We start from the raw sequence: 21236 nt of genomic DNA on the forward strand, positions 1-21236 counted from the left end.
GGATAATAACATATTTTGTAACCATAAAAGTGTAGTGTTTTTTTCAAAACTGTTAAGTTTGCCTCAGCTCTATTTAAAAACTCAGAAAACTTCTAAAACATGAATATATCATCATATTTCTTTCAGGAAATAACCTTCACAAGATACGCAGTTCTATAATTACACATATGATGTCGAAAATGCTATAGGACTTTGGAAATAGCAGATGATGAAATCCACTATTGTCACTTAATGCAGCCCATTGCATTTACCAGTGGTAGAGCAGACTGACGAATGCACTGCAGACCACACATTTGATTCGGGATGATTATTAATTTACTATTTCAAATGTAATGAACGTTTGACTTCCTGAGCTTTATTATGTCCTTCCACTATTTGATTCAACTTATTGGGTACATTTGATCAGGAAAGAATCATTTTTTTCTACAATTTATTTTAGGTTTTGAAACGAACATGAACCTTACTAGCCGAGATGATTTTGGTACTTCAGAAATTACATCAGAGACGCAGGACAGAAATGCAAATAACCGTGGAATTCAATTTTCTAATTCACTCTCCAGTGCAATGACTGCTGAAAATGGAAATTCCGTCTCAAACGGTGAGCACTTCTTTAAACTCGGAAGTAAATAGATACAAGTTTTGAGTTGTATCAATTTTCTAAGGGGAATAAAACAAAAATGAAGTAGGCTTAAAAACTGGGAAAGGGCATAAAAGATGAAATATCACCGTAGGGTATATTGTCAACTTATTATTTTCAAGTTAAAGAATTAAAATTGCATTCAATATTAGTTAGCTTTTTTTCCCCAGAGATTTTTGTGGAGTATTTGGTCTGTGGAAGCTAGTATAAAATGAGACGTATCCTGAGCAGAGGAGATGATGCTCTAATAGTATTTTTAAAGAAAAATATAGTCTTTTTTTAAAAAATTTTGTATGTAAGAAAGCCGTGATATGTATACAAAATGGAATATTATTCAGCTACTTAAAATAATGCATTTGAATCAGTTCTAATGAGGTGGATGAAACTGGAGCCTATTATACAGAGTGAAGTAAGTCAGAAAGAAAAACACCAGTACAGTATATTAACACATATATATGGAATTTAGAAAGATGGTAACGATGACCCTATATGTAAGACACAGATGTAAAGAACAGACTTTTGGACTCTGGGAGAAGGCAAGGGTGGTATGATTTGAGAGAATAGCATTGAGACATGTGTATTACCATATGTGAAACAGATCGCCAGTCCAGGTTGGATGCATGAGACAGGGTGCTCAGGGCTGGTGCACTGGGATGACCCCGAGGGATGGGGTGGGGACGGAGGTGGGAGGGGGGTTCAGGATGGGGAACATGTGTAAGCCCATGGCTGATTCATGTCAATGTATGGCAAAACCACTACAATATTGTAAGGTAATTAGCCTCCAATTAAAGGAAATTAATTAATTAAAAAAATTTGTATGCAGTCGTTGATTTGTCAGTGTTTGTTAGTTCCAGATGTACATCAAAGTGATTCAGATATAGATATACACACACACACGTATTCTTTTTCAGATTCTTTTCCCTTATAGGTTATTACAAGCAGTGAGTAAAGTCCCTGTTGATTATTTCCATGCCTCAGAAGAGTGAAGGGAAATAGTCTTGAAAGAATGGTAAACTCCACACTGGTCTAGGTATCCGATGCGGGTATGTCAGTGGACGTGTCTTATAGAAACTGACCTGGCTGTGTGTATCTAAAAGCTGTCTAATAGTGGCTTAGACAAACAGCTTATTCCTTCCACCCTAGAAGCAGCCCAGGGCTTCTAGGTAATGTCTGAAGAGAAAATTCAGACCAACCTTCTCTTGAAGAGCCTGAGGGCAGGGGTGTGGGCTGCAATGAAAGCCAAGCAAGGAGGCCTGAATTCTAGGCTTTTCTCTGAAGGACATCAGGGGTGCTCACCAAGCCCAGTGGAGGCAGCTGGGACACTGGGCTGTGTCTCCCAGGACTGTGGGGATAGGCTGTGTCCAGAATGCCCCACGGCCCTAGGTGAGCTTGAAGGGTCCACTGTAAGAGTCAAACGAAGAGCTTGTTGGCCCCCAGCTCGTCTGTGAATTGTCTCAGTTCCTGGGGCCGGACTGAGGTCCTTCAGGAGGACAGAGGCCACAGGCACCCAGAGGAGAAGAGGGCATGGATCTACCCCGAAGGACAGTGACATCATCCTTAGCTTCAGGATGTCCTTACAAACCACTTTTCAAATACAGAGTTCAACATGTCGTCAAAAGGAAACAGACACATGGAGACAAAATAAGATGAAAAATTGCAAGCAGAAATAGCAGTGTATCCACGGGCCTCAAAAGACTGGAGTTCAGAGGCACACGCTTTGAAGTAAGTATGTTTACTTTGCCTAAGGAGATAAAAGAATGAAAATCTCAGCAGAAATCAGAAACCATAAAAACATATCAAATGGAAATTCTGAGATTGAAGAATACAGTCATAAAATTAAGTACAATAGAGGATGCGCTTAAAGTTAATTAGACACAGCCACTAAAAAAAAAAAAAATCCTAGGGAAGAGGAAGATAAATCAGAAAATATCCAGAATGAAGCACAAAGAAGCAGAGTGGAAATTTCAGAAATTGATTTAAAGACATAAAGGATACGGCGAGAAGGGTTATTGGAATCCTAGGGAAAGAAGATGGAGTCCATGGGGGAGAGAAACGATTTCATGAGAAACTGGAGAGAGTTTTCCAACACTGATGCAAACACTAAGCAACTGGCTTAGGTGGGCAGTTTCTTATAAACATGCACCTTCCGTATGACCCAGCAGCCCCACCCTGAGGTGTTTGCAGAAGAGAAATGCAAACAGCGTCCACAGGAACACCTGTATGCAAATACAAATCCCGCTCACACATTCATAGTCACCTAAACTGGGAATCCTAGAGGAAATCAACCCTGAATACTCACCGGAAGGCCTGATGCTGAAGCTGAAGCTCCAGTACTTTGGCCACCTGATGTGAAGAGCTGGAAAAGACCCTGATGCTGGGATAGATTGAAGGCGGGAGGAGAAGGGGGCAACAGAGGATGAGATGGGTGGATGGCATCACCGACTGGATGGACACGAGTTTGAGCAAGCTGTGGGAGATAGTGGAGGACAAAGGAGCCTGCGTTCTGCAGTCCATGGGGTCACAGAGAGTCGGACAAAATAGAGCGACTGATCAAGAGCAAAAACTGGAAGTAAATGAAATGCCCTTCAGCTGGCAACTGGACAGTATTCCCTATCTATTGCCTTGTAACAATTACCCTCCGCCCCCAGAACGTAGAGGCTGTGGTTTGTAGTTTCTGCGAGTCAGGAACGTGGGTGTGGCTGAACTGAGTGCCTTGGGTTCGGGGTCTCTCATGGGGAAGTGATCAGCCATCAGCCAGAACTGCAGGCTTCTTGAGGCTAGCTGGAGAGATGGCCCAGCCTTAGTATCACTTCCATAAGCGTCTCCACAAGGGAGGCTTCAGTACAGGGCTAGGGCTTCCCCCAGAGCAATCTGTCCACAGGAAAGCCGGGACGAGCCCCCAGGGTGGAAGCCACACTCACCGCCCGGCTGCTCCTGGAGGAGACAGCCAGCGCTTCGGCCACGTGCAGCTTGTGGGCTTTGGGCCACACGTCCAGTCGACTCATGGGAGGGGCTTCTGTGAGGGGCGAGTGCCTCCAGGTGGGCCCATCAGGGACCACTTCACAGGCTGCCCAGCACATGGATGAAAAAGGATAAACCGCTACTGAAGGAGACAGAAATGGATGCATCACAAAGGCATTGCACTGCATTTAAAAAATCCAAAGGTCCTGAGTCCATTTATGTGACATTTTGGAAAATGCAGGCACAGGGACAGTAAGAAATGAGTGGGCCACCAGAGACTGGGGCTGGGCTACTGTAAGGAAACATCCAGGCTGGCTGGTCTGTAAGGAGCAGTGGCTTCATGGCTGCAGTTGTGGGGGCGGGAGTCCAAGGTTAGGGCACCGGTTAGGGTGGCAGCCCTCTTCTAGGCTGCAGGTGGCTGGCTTCTTGCTTGTCCCCAACTGGTGGAGGGAAGAAGGTAGCCAGCTCTCTGGGGCCGCTTTTATAAGGGCACTAACCCCATTCGTCTAGTCGAGGCTATGATTTTTCCTGTGGTCATGTATGGATGTGAGAGTTGGACTGTGAAGAAAGCTGAGCACCAAGGAATTGATGCTTTTGAACTGTGGTGTTGGAGAAGACTCTTGAGAGTCCCTTGGACTGCAAGAAGATCCAACCAGTCCATTCTAAAGGAGATCAGTCCTGGGATTTCTTTGGAAGGAATGATACTGAAGCTAAAACTCCAGTACTCTAGCCACCTCATGCGAAGAGTTGACTCATTGGAAAAGACTCTGATGCTGGGAGGGATTGGGGGCAGGAGAAGGGGATGACAGAGGATGAGATGGCTGGATGGCATCATGGACTCAATGGACGTGGGTTTGGGTGAACTCCAGGAGTTGGTGATGGACAGGGAGGCCTGGCATGCTGCGATTCATGGGGTTGCAAAGAGTCGGACAGGACTGAGCAACTGAACTGAACTGAACTGAACCCCATTTGTGGGGCCTCCACCCTCAGGACCTAATCATCCCAAAGGTTCCACCTCCTAATGCCATCACTTTTGGGTTAGGATTTCAACATGTGAGTTTTAGGGGAACACAGACTTTCAGAGACCTGGTTACCCTCTAAAGGTTCTACCTCCCAATGCCACCACACTGGGGGCCAGAATTCCAACGTATGGATTTTAGGGGACAGAGATATTAAGACCGCAGCAGACTGCAGACGGGCATGTGATATTGACAAACAGAAGTGAGTGTGGTCCTGTAAATTCCGGCTTCCCTGGTGGCTCAGACGATAAAGAATCTGCCTGCAATGCAGGAGACCTGGGTTCAATCCCTGGGTCACGAAGATCCTCTGGAGGAGGGCATGTCAACCCACTCCAGTATTCTAACCTGGAGAATCCCATGGACAGAGGAGCCTGGCAGGCTACAGTCCACGGGGTCACAAAGAATCAGATATGACTGAGCGACTAAGCACAGCCCAGCACGTACGATAAAGGTGAATCTTTCTGTCTGTAAGTGTCACTTTTTGAAAAATAAATAAAACGCTGAATAGAATAAATACAAAGAAAACCACACCTAGGCATATCATAGTAAACCAAGCGTGAATCTTAAGAGCAGCCAGTGAACGTGAAAGTCGCTCAGTAATGTCGAACTCCTTGCGACCCCATGGAATTCTCCAGGCCAGAATATTTGAGTGGGTAGCCTTTCCCTTCTCCAGGAGATCTTCCCAACCTAGGGATTGAACCTGAGTCCCCTGCATTGCAGGCAGATTCTTTAAAGCAGCCAGAGATTAAAATAAAAAGACAAATTACTTTCAAAGAATCAGTGGACATTCAAAGACAATGAAATACCATATTTTTAAAATGAGGGAGCAAGAAGGTGGGGCAGTATTTCCCAATGGCCGTTTGGTAGCCAGGATGGTGGCACCCTGGCTTTACCCTGCTTTCTCTGACTTCCCTCCAGGTCCACGTAAGGTCATAGGGTGTGTGTAGCTTTTCATCTGAGAGTGTTGCTCACCCAAGGATGCTCATTGCTGACCTGCCCAGCAGGAGGAGGTAAATGGGTCTTGGATAAACTCTAGCAGGTGATTTGCATCACCAGTCTCGATTTGCTTAGGAGGAGTCAGGGGGTGGGGAGTTGATTGGAGCAAGGTTTATTCAAGCTTGGCACGAAGGATCCCAGGGTAATGCGGGAAGGTTCTGTTTACACCCAGCAAGAAGACTGGTTCAGTGGCATGCACACATAGAAAATGCCCCAAAATGTCTCTGAATGCTGGCCCCCCGCAACCCCAATATTAAGCAGGGATCACATACATGGGTTGGAAGTGTTGACTCATAAGATGGCGGCTTTTTGGTGCCTTGCGAGGAAATGACACAGGGTAGACACTGAAGGGTTTTTATACCGGCCGTAAAGATTTCTAGGGAAAGGGTCTGCAGTTACTCAAAAATGTGTTACCGCCAAGAACAGGCAGAGACTCCACCAGCTCCTGGGGTCCCGCAGCATGGGTCTTCCTAAGTTTTATCTCTGACTTGAGCAGCTTCTTAAGTAATCTGTTACTCTTCACGTGGAGTTTTCATTTTATGCAGGTTGTGGGAACTACATGTTTATGTGACAATTTGAAAAATAAAGGAAAGAATAAACAATAAGTAAAAACTACTCTTCCTTATATTACCTGAAAATCCCCAAAACATGTCTCATATTCCACTTTGCAGAATTCTGTATTTTTTTCATACAAATGTATCTGTGTGCATTTAGAAGATGTTTGATGTTTTTTTTACACTCTACACATGGCTTTAGCCACCTGCTTTTTTCCCTGAGGGACCTCATGCAGCGTATCTCTAGGTGAGCAGCAAATGCAGACCTGCATTGTTGACTGCTGGTCATTAATTGTGTGCGATGCATAGCTTCTCATCAGATACGACTACCATGACTTAAAATAAGCAAGTCCTACCTGTTGGATATTAGAATTATCTCCTGATTTTCCACCCTTGAAATAACACTAGGTGTTTATGTTGGGTTACTCCAACTTGATTGAAATAAGCATTTTGTAAAACTTTTCATATTCGTGTTTGAAATTATGTGTGTGTGTGTTTAGATGGAAATAGAGAGATGTAATCTTTCTTATACACGAATATGTATGGCTGAGTCCCTTTGCTATTCACCTGAAACTATCACAACATTGTTAGTTGGCTATACCCCAACTATAAAGTTAAAGAGCGAAAACATTCCCGTCTAAAATCTCTGATGATAACCCTTTGTAAAAAGAAAAGGATAACAAAAATATTGCATACCCTTTTAATGAAATTAAATATTTCTAAAATAGTAAAAATGGAATTTGAATGATGGCAATAGTCAACAAGTATGTGATAAGCAACTCTTTCTCAAAGGTTGCATGTATCTAGTATGAAGGTAATAATTTACTATTTATTTTCAATTTGGGGGTATTTAAGGATAGCTGCTAAACAAAAAAGGAATTTAAAATATATTGTATGATCAAAACTGAATATACAAATGTTTAAAACGGTAACCATATATCCTTTCATTTTTGCTAAATTTCCAGTCCCTGCCATTCTCCCTCGCTGCTCTGGGTGATCTCTTTCTTGAGGAAAGAGAAAATAGGCATGCCCCTTTGACAAAATATTTAATTTGTGTGTGTTTTGAGTCAAAAGCCAAAAACTATGGCTTTGTGAAATACCAAAAACTCTGAGTCTTAATCTAAAAATCAAACTAAATCCCCAAACTGGTTGGAACAAAAACAAAACTCCTGTAGACCAAATGGAAATTTTTGTGGGATATATTGCCTGAAATTAATCATATAAAATTAAATATTTAGGAATATTGGGCTTCTAAACTTCAGTATGTGACTGATAGTGTATGTTCAAACCCTGGAACACAGATTTATATGTTACACGTTAAATGCTGACAGAGAACAGAATTTAAAATAACACCAGGTCTGTATTGCAATTCGTAGAAGATCACTTGAAAATCTCAAGAGCTATGTGCACAAAAGAAAAGTTATTTCAGCTAGGCTTTCAGCCTTTCAAAGCAACTTGACGTGTTTATGTTGACCTACTTGTGTTGACACCATGAAACCTTCCCATGACTAGGAAAATAGCTGGCTCAAGACTCTGGCGATGCAGTACCAGCCTTCACTGATTGGAACAGCATTGCGTATTTCATAGGAACCCGTGAGTCCTGTGCCAAGGCCAGAGTCAGAAAATCCCTCCTAGTCAGTATGATAAAAGCTGACTGAATATTATACATGTACAGCACGTGATACACCGTTGTCCAGTCGCTCAGTCGTGTCCGACTCTTTGCGACCCCATGGACTGCAGCACGCCAGGCCTCCCTGTCCATCACCAACTCCCGGAGCTTGCTCAAACCCAGCTCCCTTGAGTCGGTGATGCCATCCAACCATCTCACCCTCTGTCGTCCCCTTTCCTCCTGCCCTCAATCTTCCCCAGCATCCGGGTCTTTTCCAGTGAGTCAACTCTTCGCATCAGGTGGCCTAAGTATGTCACATATATACAAAGTATGATACGCATGTGATCATTATAACCCAAATCGGTTGTTGCTGCTGCTGCTGCTAAGTTGCTTCAGTCGTGTCCGACTCTGTGCGACCCCACAGACGGCAGCCCACCAGGCTCCCCTGTCCCTAGGATTCTCCAGGCAAGAACACTGGAGTGGGTTGCCATTTCCTTCTCCAATGCATTAAGATGAAAAGAGAAGGTGAAGTCGCTCAGTCGTGTATGGACTGTAGCCTACCAGGCTCCTCCATCCATGGGATTTTCCAGGCAAGAGTACTGGAGTGGGATGCCATTGCCTTCTCCGCCAAATCGGTTAGTGGTACTGATTCAGAATCAACAGCATATAGTCAATATGCTTTTTGAATAAAGTCACAAGATGGGAATAAATGCTTAAAATAACTTGAAATTTTAATTGAATCAGAAATCGTGTCATTTTCGAGGAAACAGTTTCTCTTGAATGCCAGTATCTGCACCCTACCTCTGCTACCCAGCAATAATGATCTGTTTGCTCATTTGCTGAAATATAGTTATGTGTGGGTAATTATAGCTATCACTTACTTTAATTGCCATCTTTTACTGATGTGAACACAGGCTTAGATCTTTTCTCGTATACTTAATTATTCCCTGGACTTGTGGTTATTTATCATTAGATTAGAGAACAGTTTTTACTGCTAGAATGTTGTCATTATATCAAACAAAATATTGTGAATCTCAAGATGTTTATTTTGTGGGGACAGACCTAACAAATTCTATATAGGCCACTTTCTGCTGCTTGGATGACTACATATTTTATCATTGGGCATCGGGGGGAAAAATGGCAATTAAAAGAACAGAGTCCTTACATTTGGGTTTTCTTACCACTCTCAGAAGATTTGCCTTTTCGAATCTGTGCCGTGTTTATCCTCAGCACATTGTAAGGATAATCTGTGGCGATACAGTGCTGGGTGAGACCACTGACAAGACCGGAAGCCCTGCAATCTTTGCATAGACTCTAAGGCCACAGTGAACCCGGCGCCATAGTAGGGCCCAACCACACTGCTCTGGGAACCTCGGAGAAAGACGTTTCTCTTATTCTCAAGAATAGATGCAGACCACTGGGGATGGAGCCTTTGCTTGGGACCTGTGGAATATACTCGACTATAGGTTTTACAACAAGACCTTGTTTGTGAGAATTGTGTAGATTCTTTGGAACTCATGCTGCTTTCTGATTCAGAGCCTACCTGCCCAGGGAAGCAAGCCTTCACTTGACAATCTGGAATATTGTGCAATTATCTGTTCTGAGCATCGGAAGGTGGTTTTGTAAGGGAAGCAGGCTCCTCGGGCATTCGGAGAGCCCTGCCCCACACCTGCTTTCCATCTGAAGATATTTTGAAGTTATATTAAGTAACTTCTAGTTGGGACTTAATTTCATTCCGTTTCCCCCACTGTAGTTGGGGAGTTGGGTTGAAAATGACCGATGGGAGGGCCTTTAACTCCCGGGCCACGCCCCCTCCCACCCCCCGCCCTGGCCATCTTGCAGGCCACACCCACAGGATGTGGAATCCCCTCCGGTTCTGCTGCCTTAGCCCGTCCCCACCTTTCAAAATCCACCCCCTCCCAGAAGGCTCTTAGCTTGTGGCCTGCCCACCGTCCCTCTTCCTTCGCTTCCTCCAACCAGAGTGAATGCTTGCTTTCTCCAGATCCAGTCAACGCCACCCATGCTCACATAACCTGTAAGCCTTTCTGTTGTGCCCTTTCTTAAGATTTATTAACTGACTTTAATTGGAGGACAGTTACTTTGCAGCATTGTGGTGGTTTTTGCCATACGTCAGCATGAATCAGCCGTGAGTATATGTGTCCCCACCCCCAATCCTGAGCCCCCTGCCCCCTCCCTCCCCGCCCCACCCCTCCAGGTTGTCATGGAGCAGCGGCTTTGGGTGCCCTGCTTCCTGCATCAAACTCATACTGGTCAGCTGTTTTACAGATGGTGATATACATGTTTCAGCGCTGCTCTCTCCAATCGTCCTGCCCTCCCCTTCTCCTGCTGAGTCCGGAAAGGCTGTTCTTGACATCTCCTTTGCTGCTCTGCACGAAGGATTGTCAGTACCTTCTTTCTGGATTCCATTTCTTAAGAATCGTTACCGTTAAGACTTGAGATCCTCAGATGCAGGACTTCTCTCGGCTCTTGATCGTGTCTCCCAGCGCTGTGACCCAGAGGGGACCCTGATACTCCTGACTTTCTTTGCCTGGCCCTGTGTCAAGCGGGTCTTGCTGTTGACTTGGTTCTGAATTTGGATCCTCACTGAGCTGAGTTTCCATCCGGATTCTGCGAGCCATCTTCCAGCTGATAAATCAGTTTTAAAAAGTGGGTCACGGCCCTCTTCTCCTTGCCCAGGTCCCCAGTCTCTGTAAGAAGTCCAGTGAACCGAATTCTCTAGAAACAGACGTTCATCTCGCTTGCCAAGGGCCCCGTGTCCCCTTCACACTTTTCCTACCCCTCCTTCACATGAAGCCCAAGCTTTTAGCTTTTCGTTCCTGGCTGCTGTTCATCTAGCTCCCTGGAAATGCCAGCCTGTGTCTGATCTTAGATTTCCACCCATCCTTCCCCTGTGTTTTTGTGTTTTGTTTTTAGTTTTTTCCCCCTTTTAAACTGCCCTGACCCCACAAATGGGAAACAAACTGCAACCCCAGGAACCCATTTACCCTCATTGTCCACAAGCTTCTCTTTTTCCCCCATCAGTGTTTTATCAGACTTATTTTCAGCCTCTAGAAAAGCTTCCCTTCTCCCCTTCAGTCCTTCTTTGCTCACTTCTCTGCTACTATGACATTTTTCCTTCTCTATCATTATCTTTTTTTTTTTTTTTGCCAGTACACTTTCTCTTGGCTTAGCTAAACCTCCAGCAATGCCTGTATTCCCAAGCTGCTTTGAGAACTTTGTTATTCATCGGGTGTTCACTGACCTTCATTGCAGTCTGTGAAATGTCACTCTTTCCGTTTGTCCAATGCGTTCCTGACTTACTTTATTCGAGGAAAAGACACGCAACTTCATGGCTGCGCTCTGTTGCCCTTGTAGGTTTACCTGAAGAAGACGGATTCTCCAGGCTGTCTGGGGGCGGAGCCTCCTCCTTTCAGAGACACAGAGAGAGTCACACCACTCAGGTAAGGACCCCTCGATGTTTGGACGCTCACCTTTGCTGTGATAACTGGAGCTAAAAGACAAGAAGTCCCTAGTCCTGCTGCACAAGGGAACACAGTTTTTTCCAACTCTGCCTTAAGTTTCTTCTCAACATTCTCTCTCCTTTTGTATTGGCTGACTCCTATTTATTTTCTGCTCCTTTCCTGATGGCTCGGGCAGTAAAGAATCCGCCTGTAGTGTGGGAGACCCAGGTTTGATCCCTGGGTCGGGAAGATCCAGTATTCTTGTCTGGAAAATCCCATGGACAGAGGAGCCTGGGGGGTTATAGGCCATGGGGTCGCAAAGAGTCGGACATGACTGAGTGGATAGCATTTAAAAGAAGAATGTCCAGAACACATAAAACTTAACAAATGGTCTTGAATGAAGCATTATAGACATACTTTATCTGGGGCATTATAGAGTCACCGTCAGGAGAGGAGAACCCTGCAGTTGCAGAAGGGTCTTAAGATTCCCTGCATTTGGCCTCAGCTGAAGTAAGAAGGCTTTAAGTGACATCATGGGCATAAAATGCTTGAAGCCCATGTGGTTTTATGGCCATTATCTCTGTTAGCACCTCAAATCCCACATAATCCAAATGCATCTACAACTATCACATCCTCAGAACACTGCAAAATCAAAATGAGTCTATAGCTCACAAAACTGTTTTGATATGCTTCAGTGATTTCACATGTATTCATAATGTGTTTGGCCTCAAAAAGTTCGCGAAAATAAAGAGGATTATCACTTAAAAATAAACTCTAGCATTTGTAGAAAGGAAAAGGATTTATATCAATAGTTTAGTGTGCTTTTATGTTCAATTTTAAAATAAAGTCTTTAAAAGACTTTGCTTTGAAGGTGGTACACCACCAAAAATGTATTATTAAAGATTTTACTGTTGATATAGTAAAGATTATTGCTTTAGCAACAAGATTATCTTGTATGAAGTTGCAGTGCAACTTTTGCTATGTCAGATTTCTACATTAGAGTTATCTAAAGTCAAGTATCTAGATGTTTCCATGAAACCAGCTATCCAGCTAAAATCCAGTTTCCATCGGAATATTTGACATTGTATAGGCACAGTTATATTATCAACTGAGATTTTTCTAAATAACACTGATGAGGTAGTGAGAAAAATCAATAATTTTAATCTTAAAAATAAATCTTACAGTAGGCAATATGCTGAAATCACTTACGCTGATATATAGGCATTGAAATAGAAAAAAAATGCTGATTGCTTGCAATAATAGATTGTCCTAATCTCCCCTCTGTTCCTCAGAGATGCACTTATTTTACCTTGTAAACATTACAGATGCTTTATCTACGGTAAGTCACGGGGGACCTGCTTGTAAAGAACGGAACATCGGCTTGATTTTTGTCAAAGGCCCTGCTCCTATACACTAGAGCACAGCAATAGAGACACCCTTCCCAGGGTTTCCGCTGTGCTGCGGGTCACAGAGAAGAGGGTTCATCCGGAAAGAAGGTGCGTTAACAGAGGCATCTTGGCAGCTTCCCTCTGGTTTTCCATTGATTTGGTTAAGATGTCAAGAGAGATGGGAGAGGTCACCAGGACTAATTTTCTGTTTTGTCTTGTTTTTAGAGTTTTTTTGACGTGGGCCGTTTTTTACCTCTTTATTGAATTTGTTACAGTACCGCTTCTGTTTTATGTGGGGTTGTTTTTGTTGTTGTTTGTTTTGTTTTTTAAATTTAAATTTATTTATTTTAATTGGAGGCTAATTACTTTACAATATTGTATTGGTTTTGCCATACATCAGCATGAATCTGCCATGGGTGTACACGTGTTCAGATTCTGTGTTTTTTTTTTGGTCACAAAGCATGTAGGATTTAGCTCCCCAGCCAAGGACTGAACCTGTGCCCACTCCATTGGAAGGCAACGCCTTACCCACTGGACCCTCAAGGAAGTCCTGGGAATAATATTCCATTCCCAGCTTTCACAGAGAGCTTATTTTCAAAGGCAGGCAACCCCCAGTTATCTCATAGTGCTTTTTTTTTTTCAAGGAAATGGAAAACCAGGCTCATTTTCTTGCATGCCTGGTGCAGGCTTTCTCTTGGCAGGACACGTGGGTCAGTGCTGGGTGCCCATCACGGTTAGGTGGAGCTCTGCCTTGAATGACCACACATCTCTCAGCATAAATGCCTCTCGGGTGATGTTTATAGAGGAAATATAAACACATCAGGCATCTTGCATTCTAGATTTTCTAGTAAAGCAATTAAGTAAGAATTCTATGAAATCTGCCTTGAATTGACTGGGCATGCAGCAATGGAATTAAATGCTGACTAAAAATGGAATTCCTCTTTGAGGATGTCTGTATTTTAATTAACATCATCAGTGATTTTAATGAAATCCCTTTAAGGAAGATAAAACGTCGGGGCATTATTGTAGATAAAGAAATCAAGAAATAGATTTAGTAATTTGTCAGAGATCATAGGGAAAACACAGAGTCCAGGGTTTGAATGGATGTCAGGATCCTCTGTCTTGTTTCTGGGAAGAAACTTGCCATAACTCACTACAAGTGATGGAGACGTCATCTAGCTTTTACATAAATTTTGGAAGGCAAAGTCTTCCAAAAGACTTGGGTCGAGATCAAACCAAAAAGTTTGGGTCAAGGTAAAAGTCTTAAATAGCCGTAGTGGACGAATCTGGTTGTGTTTTTAGCTGCTAGCCACATATTTAAATTTCTCACCGACCACAATGAAAATTTAAGGGAAGAGATTTCACCTTCTTCCCCTCCTTGGAGAACTAGACAGATGCTTGTGACGCGCGCTCAGCCTGTCCACCGTGGATTATGAGTTAACAGACAAAGAACGGAAGGGGTGAGAATAGATGTCACCCCTGGAGGGCCACCTGGGGGTGGTGGCTCCCTCCAGGCGCCACAGATGTTAGCCCGTGTCTGTGACCACAGGCCACTGCAGTCGCCTTGGGTCCAGCCCACGTGCCAAACCTGCCCTTCTTAAATTCATGCCCAGTTATTTTGCTTTCCAGTAATGCTTCTGCCTGTGAGAGTTAGTTTCTGTTGCTTACAAAGAAGAATTTTGACTGGCACACAAATTTGATTTTATTCTCTTCATCTATAAAATTTACTTTAGAGCCACAAGTTTTTTTTTTTCTTCTATTCTCTATTTTGTTTAAATTGAAGGATAGTTGATTTCCAATGCTGTGCTAATTTCTGCTGTGCAGAAAAGTGATTCAGTTATACACATACATACATTTTTTGACATTTTCTTTTCCATTATGGTTTATCCCAGGAGATGGGATAGGGTTCCCTGTACTAGCCAGTAGGACTTTGGTTTTTATCCATTCTTTATGTGATGGTTTTCATCTTCTAACCCCACCCTCCTGGTCCATCTCTTTCCTTCCCTCACAGGGATACAGCATGGCTCACAATCTTTAATTTTCATTTCATTTATCGTGCTTCTTGCCAAGCCTTCTGTTATATCCTTTAGCTTTTATAAAGAGCACTAAAAGTTGTGCTTACTCTCTGATGCATTCAGATATTCACTGTAAGAAACTGTAGATGGTTTCTGATAAAATAGTGGCCATCCGGTGCCTGAGAGCTTAATAGATATCTACTGCCTCTCGACAAACAGCCTCCAGTGAAAGCCCGAGCAGAATCCATATGCAATTGATCCACATCAGGAAGCAAATTGTTACGTGGTTTGTTTTACTGAACCATCAAAGGAACCTTTTTGTAATGTCACATATCAGAGAAATGAAGAGCTGCAGACCACTCAATAAACCCAATGCCTTCTTTCTTTATCCATTTTATTTGTCACACGGACTGCTTGAAATGTATTGTGGCAGGGAAAAAAAAAGTGTGTTAGATAAAACAGCAAAACGTAGGCGCCTTTCGTTTAATTGTTAAGGCGTGATTCTAAAACACATGCTGGGAATTAGAAATTAGGCAACCATTTCGAAAGGAATCATATGTATCTCACTGATAAGCCACTCACCAAGGGAGACCTAGCGTAGAGCGTGCTTCCACACGGCTGAGGTTTCGGGAAATCTGCGTGTACACCTCATGACTTCATTATGTGCGAGAAATGAAGGCAGTAAATTAATTGGATGGTAGAAGTGAAACGGCAGCGCTTTCAACAGAAGGGACATGTCCTGTAGAGACATATAGAAACTTGGAAAGTAACAAAAATAAATCCCATATTTTGTATGTTTCCTTCATAGAATTGCACCGTATGTGTGTCCTAGATGTTTCAACGCATGATGGTTTTTTCCGGTGAAGACACTGACTGTCATCAAAGAGGAAAATTCAGTTTTAAGAAGTATGAAAAGGATGAGAGAGCAGAATTGTGACTGTGCTTTTGTGCGTTTTACTGCTCCAGAGGGAGCTGGCGATGGACAGGGAGGCCTGGCCTGCTGCAGTCCATGGGGTCGCAAAGAGTCGGACACGACTGAGCGACTGAACCGAACTATTGAAGTACACTTGATGACTGTGTTTTTAAAAGGAGAAAGATCTCATGATGTCTCTGCAGGTCACCTTTTTCCTTTTTAAACACTTGGTCACGGGACTTCCCTGGTGGTCGGGGGGTTGAGACTTTTCTTCTTCTGCAGGGGGTATGGGTTTCATCCCTCGTCAGGGAACTAAGATCCCACGTGTGGCATGGCCAAAAAATAAAAACATAGTCATGATTCTGATTTCTCATTCCTTCAATATTTTTTTTTTTTTAAGAAAAGAGAGAAGCCAGGAGAAGCAGGGCTGGGAGTGACAAGAGTGGTGTGGAGGAAGGTTGGGTTAGGTTGCAACTTTAAATCAGATGACAAAACAAAAACCTTGCTGAGCAAAGATAAGGTAGAAAGTCAAGAGGGTCAGCCAGGCTGGGGTCAGGGGAGCCCTTCAGGTGGGAAGGAGCAGAGACCCTGTGTACAGCCAGCCTGGACCTTGAGATGGTCAGCGAGGCTGGAAGGGAATAAATGAATCTACATATGACTGGATGTTTTAATGAAGAGCAATAGAAATTACCATGAGTTACATGTTAGTGCTAGAAAAGGGGAGCTGTTAAGTTACATACTCTAGCAAGAGGCTAAATGTAAAATACCAGTTATGATCGTATTGCATTGTCTTTCTTTAAAACAATTAACCAGCTTTGGAAACCTTGGTCTGTTCAGAAAATAAGTAAAAGGCAAGTATTTGCCTTTTCTGTAAGTGGAAAATATAAGACAAATAATTCTACTCCTCCCAAGATAGCAGAGAATTGGAATATTGACACCTGGGAACCTGGGCCCCAGACGTTCTGACTTGTTAATTGTTCAGGCAGTTCAGTTCAGTCGCTCAGTTGTGTCCGACATTTGTGAACCCACAGACTGCAGCATGCCAGGCCTCCCTGTCCATCACCAACTCCCAGAGCTTGCTCGAACTCATGTCCATCGAGTCAGTGATGCCATCCAACCATCTCATCCTCTGTTGTCCCCTTCTCCTCCTGCCTTCAATCTTTCCCAGCATCAGGGTCTTTTCCAAGGAGTCAGTTCTTCACATCAGATGGCCAAAATATTGGAGTTTCAGCTTCAGCATCAGTCCTTCCAATTAATATTCAGGACTGATCTCCTTTAGGATGGACTGGCTGGACCTCCTTGCAGTCCAGGGGACTCTCAGGAGTCTCCAACACCACAGTTCAAAAGCATCAGTTCTTTGGCACTCAGCTTTCTTTATAGTCCAACTCTCACATCCATACATGACTACTGGAAAAATCATAGCTTTGACTAGACGGACCTTTTTTGGCAAAGTAACGTCTCTGCTTTTTAATATGCTGTCTAGTTTAGTCATAGCTTTTCTTCCAAGGAGCAAGCATCTTTTAATTTCAGGGCCACAATCACCATATGCAGTGATTTTGGAGCCCCCCAAATAAAGTCTCTCACTATTTCCATTGTTTCCCCATTTATTTGCCATGAAGTGATGGGACCAGATGCCATGATCTTACATTGCCATGATCAACATTTTCTGAATGTTGAGCTTTAAGCCAACTTTTTCACTTTCATCAAGAGGCTCTTTAGTTCTTTCATGCTTTCTGCCATAGGGTGGTGTCTTCTGCGTATCTGAGGTTATTGATGCTCTGTATGTTAATGGGATCTGACAACTTTGAAAGGGAAATCTAGGCTCAAGGAATAGAAAGTTTCCCATGGCGCTAAAACGTAATCAGCCGACATCAGTGAAGGAATTTGTTTTATGACCTGAGAAGACCTCCAGGGCCTGATTCTTCGCTGATCTCTTTGATTACACTATTATTTGAAACTGTCATTTCATACTTCTGACTCTGCCAGAAATAGGTTCTAAAACAGATGAACTATGATATTGGGAAGAAGTGTCATGAAGTCAATGATATAAAAAGCTGAATTTTGAAGCCCTAGTGGATTTAAATTAGTTTTATACACTTGCAGGTGATTTTTGTTATCTGGTTTGGGAAGGAAGTCTCAATTAAAGAGATTTGCTCTCTTATGTTGCCAACTGTGGCAAAATCTTGTCTCTTTCTCTTCCTGATGCTTCCTAACATCTGCTTTCCTTTCCCTCCTTTCTCTAGTGTCTGTACCCAATGGTTTGCCATGATTCTATCTTAAAGACACTGTCACTTACCCAAGACATCGCACCCTGGCAGACCTAATGCCCACCTAATCCATTTCTTTTGAGGCACCTGGCTAGACTACATTTCCCAGCATCCTTGTGGTTGGGAACTGTCATGTGACTGAGTTCTAGCCAATGGGAAGGGAGCCACAGTGATATGCAATCTGTCCAGGCATGACCCCTGCAAACCTCCCTTCAGCTATCAGGGTTCTGTTTCCTTTCCCGTCCGAAAGCTGGCTGCACAATATTCCAGGGCCCTGGAAGACGCATAGTACAGTCACAACAATGCTGAAGGTCATCTACTGAGCAGAAATACCCATTTTAGCCTTAACATGAGCAATAGACTTCTTTGGGGTCAGTCCATTGGTATTTGTGGTTTGCCTGTTACAGATAGCAGCTTGAGTAAAAGACATTGATACCTTTTAAAAAAAAAATTATTTTTTTCAGTTGAAGGATAATTGCTTTACAGAATTTTGTTGTTTTCTGTCAAACATCAGATGGATACCTTTTATCATTTGTTTGGCCTGATGTTTTACATGTTGCTACTGAGAATTATATATAGTGCTTAATTAAGTTTAACCTAATTCAGTTCAGTTCAGGCACTTAGTCATGTCCGACTCTTTGCGACCCCATGAATCGCAGCACGCCAGGACTCCCTGTCCATCACCAACTTCCGGAGTTCACCCAAACTCATGTCCATCAAGTCGGTGATGCCATCCAGCCATTTCATCCTCTGTCATCCCCTTCTCCATCTGCCCCCAATTCCTCCCAGCATCAGAGTCTTTTCCAATAAGTCAACTCTTTGCATGAGGTGGCCAAAGTATTGGAGTTTCTAGTGCCCCCACCAAGTCATACATATGTAAAACAGAAGCTTGCAGTTCTTAACAACTGGTCACTTAGAAATTCCTCAAAATCAATAGACTTGATTTTAATCAGGGACAAAATCAGCCCCCTGTAATACACTGGGCGCCCTGGAGAAATGGTCTAACACTTTCAGGACCTATTTGTGCATTTCATGATTAGAAAGAATTGCCTGTCTTATCTCTCATTCTCAAGTGGGTGGCTCTGGTGGGTAGCTAGACCTGGGAGGGAGACTCGAGGTTGAGGACAGAGATTATTCCCCCGTGCAGTAAGCTCACGGTCCATGGAGTTGCTAAACTATACCCTTTAGCTAATTATAGTTGATTTTAAAAACCTATTTGAATTGGGCTAAAGGTTTTATTAGCATTCAGTTTCATGACGTGGTTTTTCTCACTGTTATTTAATTATATTTAATATCATGACACACAGATTGTAATTGTTTCCAGAAAAAGTATTTTGAGAAATGAATAACTTAACAGGTAAGCTGTGCCCTACAAACTAATGCAAGTGCAGATGCTGGCTGTTTGGACAGTGGGGGTGAGTGTCCTTGGACGTGAACCCTCATCGTCTGGGGGCTGCTGCGGTTGAGACCTTTGCTTTGCTTACTTTCACACCGGCATCTTGCCTCCCTTCTGACTTCCCTCTCCACTGCTAGCTTGGAGCTAAGTCTCAAACTGCATCCCACATGGCAGAGTGCTTCACCGTCTCCTGTGATGTGGGGTCACTGTCAGTGGATATGTGAACAAAAGGATGGACAGGGTTCCTGATTCACTTGACTCAAGCAGCCTTTCTTCTTTTAGTGTCTGACTCATCCTTTCATTCCAAAACAAATCCCGCAGCGCAGTAGGAATTTTTTGGCCATGCTGCCTTGAATTGAGTCACAGCTCTGCTGTCTTGCAACCATAGTCACTGTATCTGCAATTTATTGGCCAATTAATGCTGTGCTTCCTCATGGCGTTTTTGCGTTGGTGTCCTGTTTAGGCATGTCTGTTCATCTCACTCTCTGAGTTTTACATCTTATCACTCACTTTGAATGAAAACCTCTTGAGAGGGCTGGCCATATTGTGTGCTTCTAAGTCCTGTAAACCCATCACAGCACTTTCTGTCTCATAACTGTGGATGTAACTGATGATAGAAGCAAGATCCGATGTTGTAAAGAGCAATATTGCATAGGAACCTGGAATGTCAGGTCCATGAATCAAGGCAAATGGGAAGTGGTCAAACAAGAGATGGCAAGGGTGAACGTCAACATTCTAGGAATCAGCGAACTAAAATGGACTGGAATGGGTGAATTTACCTCAGATGACCATTATATCTACTACTGCGGGCAGGAATCCCTCAGAAGAAATGGAGTAGCCATCATGGTCAACAAAAGAGTCCAAAATGCAGTACTTGGATGCAATCTCAAAAACGACAGAATGATCTCTGTTCGTCTCCAAGGCAAAACATTCAATATCACAGTTATCCAAGTCTGTGCCCCAACCAGTAATGCTGAAGAAGCTGAAGTTGAACGGTTTTATGAAGACCTACAAGACCTTTTAGAACTAACACCCCAAAAAGATGTCCTTTTCATTATAGGGGACTGGAATACAAAAGTAGGAAGTCAGGAAACACCTGGAGTAACAGGTAAATTTGGCCTTGGAATGCAGAATGAAGCAGGGCAAAGACTAATAGAATTTTGCCAAGAAAATGCACTGGTCATAGCAAACACCCTCTTCCAACAACACAAGAAAAGACTCTACACATGGACATCACCAGATGGTCAACACCAAAATCAGATTGATTATATTCTTTGCAGCCAAAGATGGAGAAGCTCTATATAGTCAACAAAAACAAGACCAGGAGCTGACTGTGGCTCCGATCATGAACTCCTTATTACCAAATTCAGACTTAAATTGAAGAAAGTAGGGAAAACCGCTAGACCATTCAGGTATGACCTAAATCAAATCCCTTATGATTATACACTGGAAGTGAGAAATAGATATGAGGGCCTAGATCTGATAGATAGAGTGCCTGATGAACTATGGAATGAGGTTCATGACATTGTACAGGAGACAGGGATCAAGACCATCCCCATGGAAAAGAAATGCAAAAAAGCAAAATGACTGTCTGAGGAGGCCTTACAAATAGCTGTGAAAAGAAGAGAGGTGAAAAGCAAAGGAGAAAAGGAAAGATATAGGCATCTAAATGCAGAGTTCCAAAGAATAGCAAGAAGAGATAAGAAAGCCTTCTTCAGTGATCAATGCAAAGAAATAGAGGAAAACAACAGAAAGGGAAAGACTAGAGATCTCTTCAAGAAAATTAGAGATACCAAGGGAACATTTCATGCAAAGATGGGCTTGATAAAGGACAGAAATGGTCTGGACCTAACAGAAGTAGAAGATATTAAGAAGAGGTGGCAAGAATACACAGAAGAACTGTACAAAAAAGATTATCTGTATCTCCATGACCCAGATAATCACGATGGTGTGATCACTAATCTAGAACCAGACATCTTGGAATGTGAAGTCAAGTGGGCCTTAGAAAGCATCACTACAA

General features: G+C 43.1%; 1 protein-coding gene across 1 annotated transcript in view; it reads left to right on the forward strand.

The window, feature by feature from the left end:
• The window catches only part of MYO16 (myosin XVI), a 397000-nt gene that overhangs the window by 365089 nt on the left and 10675 nt on the right, over window positions 1-21236 (forward strand). The window contains exons 32-33 of the mRNA XM_068984571.1: window positions 440-598; window positions 11152-11237. Of these exons, the coding sequence (XP_068840672.1) occupies window positions 440-598; window positions 11152-11237 (245 nt within the window). The remainder of the gene's footprint in view (window positions 1-439; window positions 599-11151; window positions 11238-21236) is intronic.

This window comes from Capricornis sumatraensis, chromosome 12 (genome assembly GCF_032405125.1).
Source record: "Capricornis sumatraensis isolate serow.1 chromosome 12, serow.2, whole genome shotgun sequence".
Classification (NCBI taxonomy): Eukaryota; Metazoa; Chordata; class Mammalia; order Artiodactyla; family Bovidae; genus Capricornis; species Capricornis sumatraensis.